Below are 12,154 nucleotides of genomic sequence, written 5' to 3' on the forward strand. Positions count from 1 at the left end.
ACACTCCTGCCAAAGCTGAATGAAAAGTTTCTTCTGATTCAGCTTCTTGAGGATCAGAGAACTGTAAATGTTTCAATAAAGACAGAGTGGGAACATAAACTGGTGGAAGAGAAATCTTTTGGCAGCATCTGTAATCTCAAATCACATTTCTGAACCAAAGCTAAGTCAGCTATGAAAACAATCTACTGAAAATGAGGCTTCTTTTTTCTGAATTTCATCCAGTCTAGTTTTCCAAATATGCAGTTCAAGTAAAAGCATAATTCAAAGAAATAAATCATCATAATTTAAGATGCAGAATACTTAGAAAAAACATTAATTTATTTGGCAATTCCTTTCTGTAGCAACAGAAGCATAATCAGTCATAAAACAGCGCCAGAATATTCTACCAAGATCCCTGAGAAGCATCTTTTAAAGCAAAATACTTATTGAACTAATTATGAGAAACATGTACATTTCCTTTTGGATCAGTTAATGCACTGCATACAACAGCAGTTCACAAGCACCTTCCAAAAGCCACACCACACTATTCAAAGACTACCCAGAAACAATAAATTGCTATAAGTACCACTGAAAACACAGAAGAAAACAATAGTTTTAGAGACTGGGTACCATGACAAAACAATATACTGTTTCTTGTGAAAGCCTTATGTCTAATATACATATTAGTATTAGTATTAGGGCAACATACTTGAGAACAAAAGCCATGAGAAATGAGAAGCTGTTAACTTCGAGAGTTACTACATAGAGTTAAAAGCTTGCACTGATAGGAAACTCAGAGCAGATCAGAGTGGAATAAAGTCACTGGACATGAGCTTGAACTTCAGCTTGAATCTAGGATCTAAGAACAGCACATCTCAAGGTTATGATAAGCAGTAAATAAACCTTTTTTTTCCTTGACAAAATGCACAGTTTCCTTCTCATACTTCTATTTTCTGAAAGTAACACTCAAAGCCTACTATGGCTGGAATCTCATACACGACTTACTGCCAGAAGTTGGTAAGTTACACACGCTTGCATCCACACCTTGTGACTGAGCTGGGCTCAGAGAGGAACATTGAAGATTAGATTTACTATGAACCTACGCACAGTGTAATGAATTCATGAAAACGTAGCATGCTACCATACCGTTCCCCCCTGCTCTGTATCATTTAGTATTAGAAGAAGGTGGCTCATTTGAAATAAGTGCAAAGATAACTGCAAAATAAGCAGCTAGCAGAGGTCTACAATGAATTGCAAACAATGTATTTTGGCTTGAAAGAAGTACAGTTATTTCTTTAACAGAAAGCTCCCATCATCTCCAGAATGACAAAAGCTTTTTAGCAGTGCTGAAATTACACATCTATGGATGAATGAGGCCCCATCCTCTCCCTTGGCGCTCTGACATTCTCTACAGCCTGTGCTCTTTATAGCCACAGACCTGTATTCTTCCATCCAGCCCTAATTTGGTCCAAATTATTTGAAGATGTACTTTAAAATGACACCTAACAAATCTTAACACACAGCAAATACAAAGCTGCACTAAAACAAAGATTCGCTTTCATGCTTGAGAAGTCATTCCCTGAACTGGATTTTGCCTTGCAGAACCTAATTCCTATTTTAAACTGTATCTCAGTCTGCTACAGCTTTTATTTCAGTTTACTGTAGAGGCATACAAGGTCAGTTCACATACATGCATAATTTAATGGAAATTAAGAAGTATAACTAACAGTCATTGTCAGAAACACGTCACAGTTAGTTCAGCTCACCTCTTTATCCATACTCTCTAAATCCTCTTTACATAGGGTGTACAGGGGCATTGTCTCAGACATACTTGGCTGCCGTTTTCGCTTAGATGGACCAGGTTGCTCTTCATTTTCAGTCACTGGTAGGTCTTCTTCAAAGATCTGCTGCTGGTGTGGTTGAACAACTCTGAAAAATTTCAGGGGTCTCACATAAGACTTACTTGATTTACAACTTGTCTAGAATAAAATCCTATATACAGTTTATGACCTAATATGTATGACTTCATTTAAAAGGCTTTGATGTTCATCAACTCAATAGAAAGAAAGACCAAGTCTTTCAAAATACCGCTGCTTTTATTTTCAGCCCTATAGCTTAAGTTCTTATTTTGACACGAAATTTACTCTCGTTTTCCCACTGTTTTTGTAAACACCAAACCTTTCCTGCAATTTAGAGCTTTATTAGCTGGAGATGCGTTGCCCTCAAAAGTTCAAGGTTGGTACTCAACATTTGTCCTTTGTTTGACATGTTTATCATTTACGAAACAATTCTTACATTCCTTTCTTGTATTTCACCTGATCCTACTTTGTGTTTGTATTCTTTAGTCTTAAATTACACTTTTCTAGTTCTCAACCTCTCAGACAAGAAATCTGCAGGTAGAAACCTCATTTCCGTGGCCTCAATCTTCATATACTTCCCAGATGCTAAAACTATATAAGATGCAAAACAGACCGTGTTCTGTTTGGGTTTGTGTATTTAGACAAATCAGTACTTTCAACTTGAATAATATAATCTCCTTAGTTACTGTATTTAACCATATACACAGGTAGAAAAGTGACAGAATGCATAAAAGAATAACTTCATGGGAATTGCTATATGATGGTAATAAAATGCTTGACAATAACTAGAACAGCAGCAGACATCCATCTTTCTGAGCTAACTTTTCTCCTCCATTACTACCTAGCTAATTAAGACTTGCAGAAGCTACAACTGCTATGCAGAACTTTTATGGGCAGATATCGAGTTTATCACCACACTAACCTCCGGAAACACATCACAGCAGCTCAGCACACCCCAGGGTCACATTTAAAAGATCTCACAGTCAGGAAGAGCTCCTGTGTCACAAATTCTTTACGCAAGCTAAAAGATCGTACGTGAGGAGAGCAATTAGCAAAGTTTAAAAGCAGCTGTATATCTGAAATCTCAAGCTGTTTTGAGCTGTAGCCACCAGGTGTGACACCAAGTATCAAGCTGTGCATGACAGAGATGGCAATTCAGGAAGGATATAGCACAGTACCTGCTGGCAGGTTTCAGTGCAGCACGGCTGCTCATTATCAAGCTTGTGTTTCCATGCTGTAGAGCTGTTTCTTGAACAACAGCTCTATGCAAAAAACAAAAATTCCACCCCACAACCAAATATGCCTTAAAATTATGTAAATTCAGATACATGAGGTTCTAGAAAAACCATCTATCCTATCATGAATTTAACAGCTTCACGAGAACGCCATATAAACATGAAGATTTCTTTCTACATCAGTATTCCATGAAGCCTGAAGCTGTTGATAGAACTCCTTTAGAGGATTTGTATTTCCTAAATAATATGCCTCCTTCCTGCCAATGCCCACGGACAGGTACAGGATATATGAATTCATATTTTAAACTGGGGGGGAGGACAACACGATGACTTAAGGCAATTGCTTTTTTGCCATGAACTGCATTGCGTGCTACAGAAGATGCACAACTCAACACTACTCAGCACCACAGCAAAAATTGGTGTCCTTGCATTTTGTTTCTTGAATATACTAGAATTTCCTATGAGGAAAAAAACTGAGTTAGATGTTATGTAAATAAGTGAATCAAACTTTTTCTCCTGTTAAATACAATTTAACAGCTGCATCTCTCCTCCTCACCTAAAACTTTCCATTTAAGACTACATACATTTTTGGTATTAGGTTCCTCTGCCTGGGCAATCATTTTCATTCTTAAGAGGAAAAGAAGTAAAATAAAAATAGTATACCACTGTATTTCCCAAGAGGGTCTTTAACAGTAAGCTTCCTGTATCTTTTTAATAGCTATCCTAGCCAAGAGAAAGGTAGTGATGCTCTTCACATTGCTTGTAAAGCAGTGAACGGAAAAATGGAAGATATGAGCATCTTACCCAACTGTATTAACATGGCAAGTTTGACTATGTCAAGCATTATATACTTGGATTATATGCTGCATGCAGGCAGCCAAGTAGTTTTTTTTTTTAAGATTAGAAAAAAACTGATCTATTTAAGAACACAGAATCGTACTGATGACAGAACTCCTTCTGCAGTATCTGCATCATTGTATTCTTGTTTATATACCTTGAATATTTTGAAGAACATTGCCCTCACCTCAAATGTTGGTAAAAGCAGGTACTATTTAGCATCTTTACTGAATGAAATCTGTATTGACAGTTTAATTCAGGAGATACTAGATTTCAAGATCTATGCAAAGCAGTAACATGCAGCAATAATACAAGTCCCAGATTAGTCTTGGAAGACTCCGCCACTGGTTAAAACAGTCAAGAATCCATTGTACACACGTGGATTAGCTGTAAACAATGGTTATTAGCAGCTTCTAAATCATTGTCAGATTTTTCCATTATTTTCCAACAGCTACTACGTAAGAAATACTACATGAAGTACTTCAAAAGGCAATACAAAACAATGACCTCTTTGAGGTTTGTGACAAGCATTTAGATTTTATCAAACACATTTATCAAGATTTGCTTTTTCATTTGTTATGTAGATTGTAATTAAAGAACATACAAATACAGGAATTTACATTTCTTACCAGATTAGATTTATGAGCACTTTTTCAGAAGTAAATATGCGTGTATTTAAGCCTGTATCGGTTAGTTGGTACTTGCTCATCTTACAGGTAGAGCTACATACATGTGTATGAGAAGTCTACGAGAAGGCTGAGTTCAACACTTGTGGAAATGATCAGCATCTTAATATTCCCATTGATAGAGCACTGAGGCCAAGAATTGTTGTGAAAAGGTTAAAAAAAAACTGACATCCCATTCACTCAATTTGGTACTTCGTGTTTTTGTTGTCAAGATTGATATCATTAGTTAAGAAAAACTGTAATACTGAGCATGTAAGTTAGACATGAAATTTTGTGACTTGAAATTTTTTCACTTCAATCTAGTCCAAGAAGCCACCTGCATTTCTTCTCATGGATAACACTAAATTACACACCTCACCAGTTGTCACCATTTCAGTACTTTCCATACTTCTTACAGAATACTCTTCATATTATGAAAGTGCAAATTGAGACACATATGTGTTGATAAAGCTCTTACACTAGTTATTAAAAAAAAAAAAAAAAAAAGCACCCTTGCTGCTCTCCAACAGGAAAAAGAGATCAATTGCCACCTATCAGGAACAATCAAGAAGCGTCCCACTAATTCCCAGTACAGCCGCAAATTCTTTGCTGTCCTTCTACTTTGACTACAACAGCCATGACAAAAAGCAGGTATTTACATCTCACAGAACCGAGCAGTGCACAAATCTACATCTAGCACACAGAATGGCAAATAAGTTACAAGAATCACATGTAGTTCACTGGTGTTAATTTCACTATAAAGTCTGTAGATATTTCAACCCGTCATACCCCATTTGAAATTAATTTCTTTGTGGAATTCAAGTTGAACAAGAATGTTGAATCCAAAATTAAAAAACAAGAACTGGCACAGTTAGGAAATTCTATTCAGATAATTCAGAGCACTTCTTAGTTAGCAGTCTTGCAACTAATTATTTCCAAAACCATTCTTAGAGTAAAAGACAAAAATATTACTGTTATGTGCGACTACTATTTATTTCTACAATAGTTTCACTGCGTGCCAGAAGGACTGTTGTTGCCTGTTGTCTGAAATTGAGAATCCATTGAAATTTTTAGAAGTTAACAGAGAACATTACTGCAGGCTTTAACTGCACACCTATGACAGAAGCAGCTGAAAGCATTAATTCAGAAAGTCGTATCTACAGCATTAGAACAAAACAGCACAAAGTCTGTGATGATACAAGATACATTGCCCTCTATCTAAAGGTAACTGCTCTAACATCACCTCTGGGAAATATTACACTAAGCTTTTACTTTTTTTAAAGCTCCATAAGCCATTTAAGCTATCATTAATACTAAAGAAAGGAAGGACATGATGGCAGTATTTATGCTTTAGCTATTGCTCAGAAGAGAGCAAAACTGTTCATACTCAGCTTTTGGTTACTTGTTTACAGCCTCGGTGTTCTGTTTGTATCACGCATTCTATCCATTAAGATTATTTCAAATAGTATTTGGTATCTGATCTCCACAACTTTTATCAGGACATTCCTTATAACTATAGATAGGTGAGTTGTCTGACAAATACGGACATATCCCAATTCAGGCATCACAGCTGGCAACTGAGAAATTTTACCACCGGAACCAAATTATCAGGAAATTACAGTGAAAATACTGATTATTCGCCAGCAAAAGAAGGCCATGAAGATGATCAGAGGGCTAAAGCACCTCCAATATGGGCACAGGCTGAAAGAATTGGGGCTCTTCAGCCTGGACAAGAGAAGTCTCCAGGAGGAACCTTCTAGCAGCTTGCCAGTACCTGAAGTGGTCCTACAGGACCCTCCCCTATCTTCCCTATCTGGGAAAGAACTTTTTATGAGGACACATAGTGACAGGACAAGGGGAAATGGCTTTAACCTGGAAGAGGGTAGATTTAGACTAGATATTAGGAGGAAATTCTTTACTGTGAGGGTGAGGAGACACTGGAACAGGTTGCCCAGCGAGGTTGTGGATGATGCCCCCTCATTTTCAAGGCCAGACTGGAAGGGGCTTTGAGCAACCTAATCTAGACAGAGGCATCCCTCCTATAGCAGGGGGCTGGAACTAGATGATCTAGTCGATGAACTAGATGATCTGACACTAAAAACTGCTGAAATGAAATAAAACAAGGGAGTGGGAAGGAGATGCTATCTCACTGCATTCTCAAAGTATTCGGGGTTCTGAGAAACTGAACTAACATAACAGATGATTTTTAAGGTTCTTTCAAACTCCAGATATCTCAGAATTCTGTTCTTCTCTTCTCCCATAAAAGGATTAAATGAAAAACCTCTGTGTTAAAGAGAAAAGGAATATGCGTGGACATAACTTTTCTTTAAGTTGTTGACAAACATAGAATGAGCACCAAGACCTTTACTTTATAAAGTGATTATTAATATCAGTGTAAACCATCTTAGAAGCATCATGACAACTATAAACACATACAGCCTTATTGACAGTATTTCTACACAACCTCCTTTCCACAAGAACTGGCAAACAAAAGCCAGAAGGTTTCCTGGATACATACTCAGTATGTCTACATACGCGATGTCCTTTGCAGATGACACGAAACTGGCAAGAAGTGCTGATCTGCCCAGGAAAAGAAAGGCCCTACAGAGGGATCTGGACAGGTTGGACTGCTGGGCTGAGCCCAATGGGGTGAAGTTCAACAAGACCAAGTGCCTTTTGTCCTGTGCTGCGGACACAACAACCCCATGCAATGCTACAAGCTTGGGGCAGAGCAGCTGTTAGACTGTAGAGGAAATGAACCTGAGAGCATTGGTCAGTGCTTTGCTGAACATGATCCAGCAGTGTGCCCAGGTCGTCAAGAACCCCAACGTCATCCTGGCTTGTACCAAAAACAGCGTAGCCATCAGGAGCATGAAAACGATCATCCCTCTGTACTCTGCTCTGGTGATGCTGCACATTGTGTACTGTGCTCAGTTTTGGGCCCCTCGCTACAAGAAAGGCTCTGAGACCCTGAAGCATGTCCAGGGGAAGGCAGCAAAGCTGGTGAGGGGTCTGGAGCACAAGTCTGATGAAGAGTGGCTGAGGGAGCCGGCATTGTTCAGTCTGGATAAGAGGAAGCTCAGGGGAGACATTATTGCTCTCTACAACCTCCTGGAGGGAGGCTGTGGCGAGGAGGGAGTTGGCCTCTTCCTACATAACTAGTGATAGACCTAGAGGGAATGGCCTTAAGTTGCACAAGGGGAGATTCAGGTTGGACGTTAGGAATAACTTCTCCAAAAGAGCGGCCAGGTGCAGGAACAGACTGCCCGGGGAGGTGGTGGAGTCACCAACCCTGGTGACATTCAAGAGATGTTTACATGTTGCATTGAGGAACATGCTTTAGTGGGAAGTACTGGTGATAGCTGGGTGGCCAGACTGGATCATTTACAGGAGGTCTTTTCTAATCTTAGTGATTCTATAATTCTTCTTCCTGTTCATTTAACATACCGTAGTGAAATAAAATATAGACTTCAAAGACAGTTGGAAAAGAGCTGAAAACATGATGCGTCTCCACAAACTACAGACTGAAAAAGCCCCCTGTATTCCCAGAAACAATATAAAGATGTCTATAAAAACATGAAAAAAAACAAAAAACACCCACCAAATAGGCCAAAATAATTTAGCTACAAGTATTGAAAGAAAAAAAAATAAGCTATTCTACTGCACAAAATCTTTAGAAATGATACACCTCAAAAGGCATGGGGTAGAGAACTTTGCATTCATGATTGTATTTTTGTAGTTGATTAACTGAATTGCTTTCTAGCAACTGTTTTACTCTGATCACACCGTGAAAAGGAATTTTCATCACATTTTGCAAAGATAAGTGCTTGGCCTACAGCCAGATACTTCTTTACCACTGGTGTCAAGAAGAAATACTGAACTGTTAGCATTCCAGAAAATAAGGCGTCTTACACAGGTAGTCAGGAATACATTTTGAATATTTTATGCATCCATAAGAAAGAAATGTTTTTGTTACTTAACCAAACCCACACGTTTTGACGAAGTCTAGAAGCTAGCCTTACACTTCAGGCCTCCTCCTGCTTCCAGTGCCTTGATTTAGTGCTGCTAGGATTACTAACTAGTACTTAGTCTATGGCTATACTAAATAATACTCAATTAACTACAATCTTCTACCACTTACATTCTTCAGAACAGACACCTATGACATCTACAAGATTTATTAGACAAGGAAGAAATTTTTTTTTTTAAACCAACAAAAGCCAAATCCCATGAGATACATTTCACAGAGAAAAAAAACGTCCTCCCCCAAACACACAGCACACAAGCTACACACTGCATTTATTTATTACAGTTTCTACGTACCTCTATGAAGCACAAAAAGCACCTACAATTCTAGGATCCTGATTTTGCTTCAGTTGACTACTCTTTCTTTCATTTCCTTCAGCTAATTGCTTAAATTGCACCCTTTTTAGAAAGCAGAAAACTGAAGCAAAGATAACCATGTGATCAAAAGCAAAGATAATCAAATTTCCTACAACATCTGAAAATACAGTTGAAGTGACTCATAGCTATGCTTTATGTACCTGAAGGATGAGTGTTCACCATGGACAGGTAAGGTGATGGGAGGAGCTGGAGACTGGATGTACATAGACTGGCCAGATGTTTGAGAGCCTCCTTTCCTGATTAGCTTTCCAGTGTTAGGATCATAAAGTCGAACTTCAGGACCAGGTTGAGACTTGGGATGGATGGGCGTTGGGTGAAACAGAGCTGTCTGAAATGTGCTGTGTGTATCAGGAAACGTGGCAGGGCTATTTTCTCTGTTGGATGAAATGTAAAGAAAAAAAATTGCTTTAAATTTAAATGGACTACCTAAGGAAAATGTAAGAAGTGTGCATTCCTTCTTTCCTGTGGGAGGGGAAAAAAACAACCAATGCCTTTGGAAAACATCTCAGGAAACATTCCCTTCCCCACCTCTCCCCCAGTTAAAGACTCACTGAATAAACAAAAAAGCAAGACAATTTCATGCTTATGTTACTAAAAATATAAACTGAAATGTTGTCTTAAAGTTACTGAAATCGCTTCCATGTGGAAACAACTACACTATCAGAATAACAATCTGCACATACATGACAAAGAAAAAAGCATACTGTGTCATATCTTAGCATTTGCACTTGAACACGGCTCTGAGACAAAATAAACATGCAGCATTAATTTGCAAATTCCTCAAATTCATTTGTTAAAATATTAAACCACATCTGATCGCTCTGCTGCATTTTATAACATTTTAGAAGGATTGACAGAAATACGCAGATAAGTCTGCAGGAATAACTTACAGCAAACTATCCAAGTAAGATTAAGTACCACAAGAAAAGGAAGCAAATCGACTCATTAAGAATAAACAACATCAGATAAAATAGCATGCAGAGCACTAGGAAACTAATGCTACAAAAAAACCAAAACAAAACAACTACACCATTTCTAAAGAAGTTGCAGAAGTGTGGCTAATAAAGTATTTTCATTTAGCAATTTCATTTAGATAACTGTGCAACTCACTGAAGTTTTAGGGGAAAACATACAAAGTTAAGATATATTTTACTTGAAACAAAGTGGGAAAATTATCATCATGTGCCCATGAAATGAAAAAATAAAATCAGAAAAGTCATAGAGTGGCTTAGTTAGGATATATTAACGATCATCCAGTTCCAACCTCCCTGGCAGGGGGGTTGGCAGGGTTGACAACCATTAGATCAGGCTTCCCAGAATCCCATCCAACCCTGCCTTGAATGCCTCCTGCAATGGGGCATCCACAATCTTCTCTGGGCAACCTGTTCCTGTAACTCATTACCTTCCGAGTAAAAATAAAGAAATAATAAATAAAAGAAAGTTACCTAACATCTAACCTAAATCTGCCCTCTTTCAGCTTACAGCCATTCCTCCTTGTCCTTTCTGTATCAAACTGCATAAAAAGTCAGCCCCCCTCCTGTTTGTAAGCTCTGTTCAAGAACTGAAAGGCCACAATGAGATCTCCCCAGAGTCTTTTCTCCAACCTAAACAAGCCCAGCTCCCTCAATCTTTCTTCATACAAAAAGCACTCCAGCTCTTTGATACCTTTGTGGCCCTCCTTCTGACCCACTCTAGCCGCTCTTTTTCCTCTACTCAGCTCCCCAGGCTTGGCCACATGACTCCAGACAGCGCTTACAAGGACAAGGCAAATGGGGATTGTCATCTCTTCCTGCTGGCCGCTTCCTTTTTTCATGCAGCCCAGGATGCTGTTGGCTAAAATGAGTAGAGAGTCCTACATTCTCCTACCTAGACATAAAAAAAACTACGCAAGCAAGTTGCTATCCAGATTACTGGCAGTTACTACTAGTTTTCTAGTAGAAATAATCTCTGAATTTGATTAAATAAGTTAATAGTACTTTTTAAAAACAAATGTTCTAGTCAAGCACACATTTGCAGTTAATCTCCCATCTGATAAGTGACCTTAGCTCAGTGTTTCTGCTTTTGCTGTCTTTGGTATATACGAGGTGATTACACAAGCACACTTTACCCTCATGAAGGAAATCTCTCACTTGCTCAAGTCATTCAATCACACTTCAAGGGAAGGTCCTTCAATAGGCTTGCAAGCTGCTATTAGTGCAAGTTTATCTAAACAGACCAAACGGAGAAGCTGAAGCTAGCTCTACAGTACATGCTGCAACTGATTTTAGCCCTGTCACATTCCTCACTAGGTCTGCCCTTTGGCTTCCTCTGCATTAGTATAGCTTTTCACTGTTCCTTCTATTTGGTGGCATTCAAGTGCACGCATAAATTTTAACCCCTTCTCCTTCAACATAATCTCCAAACTTCTTGTTCTCTAACTACTACCTTTTTCCAGTTTTAGCTATCTTCACATATTCCCCCTTTACGTTTTTCTCCCCCCATCCTCACCTTGTCTCTCTCGTTTTCTTCTTTACTAAGCGTCAGGAAAAAAATGCAATACTTCACCAATTTCTCATGTTATGGGAGTGTACAATAGATGTTATTTCTTGATTTGTCAGCATGAATGCTCCCAAACCTTGGTGGCATTCCCTACGTTACATGAGCGAGCTAACAAGGTCAACTGCTCCAGCTGAAGTAGCCAACAAAAACTACCGAAGAAACTAAGAGCACAACTGATTTCTCCTGCTAGTCACTGGACTGCCTCTCATTAGTAATTTTCAGTTTAAGCATCATAGAAATAGACAAAAACAGTTTTCATAAACTTGTAAGCATTATACAGTATACTGGGCTTGTCAGAAACTGGTCTGCATAATGTTTTCATACTCTGCTCCCTCAAATTTGCATTTACCTGTGTGTTTTGATGTAGTCATCCTTCAAGGGAAACAGCTGTTCCTCAACCTTGTCCCAGCGCTCCAAGCAGCTCCACAACCAGTCAGGGTTTACAACATGGAGGTCTTTGCAGTCCTGAGCTTGTCGTACTTTTTCTGTGCCTATTATGAAGTTAAATGTAACATTACCATATTCCTGGGTATTTACACAAGACAGTTTTAAGTACAAACTGGTTTATGAAAAACATTTCTTGCCACCAATAATAAGTAAATAAAAAACAAAATCTCTAAGAAAACAGTTCTAACTA

At 38.5% G+C, this 12,154-nt stretch overlaps 1 protein-coding gene across 2 annotated transcripts in view; it reads right to left on the reverse strand.

The window, feature by feature from the left end:
* CTDP1 (CTD phosphatase subunit 1) overlaps positions 1-12,154 on the reverse strand; it is a 101,366-nt gene that overhangs the window by 57,760 nt on the left and 31,452 nt on the right. For both annotated transcript variants that reach the window (XM_042869432.1, XM_042869433.1), the window contains exons 9-11: positions 11,867-12,008; positions 9,120-9,353; positions 1,746-1,908 (exon numbers count right to left, since the gene is read on the reverse strand). In XM_042869432.1, coding sequence (XP_042725366.1) covers positions 1,746-1,908; positions 9,120-9,353; positions 11,867-12,008 — 539 coding nt within the window. The remainder of the gene's footprint in view (positions 1-1,745; positions 1,909-9,119; positions 9,354-11,866; positions 12,009-12,154) is intronic.

The sequence above is a fragment of the Lagopus leucura genome, unplaced genomic scaffold (assembly GCF_019238085.1).
Source record: "Lagopus leucura isolate 7727_CA_CO unplaced genomic scaffold, USGS_WTPT01 Super-Scaffold_100002, whole genome shotgun sequence".
Lineage (NCBI taxonomy): Eukaryota > Metazoa > Chordata > Aves > Galliformes > Phasianidae > Lagopus > Lagopus leucura.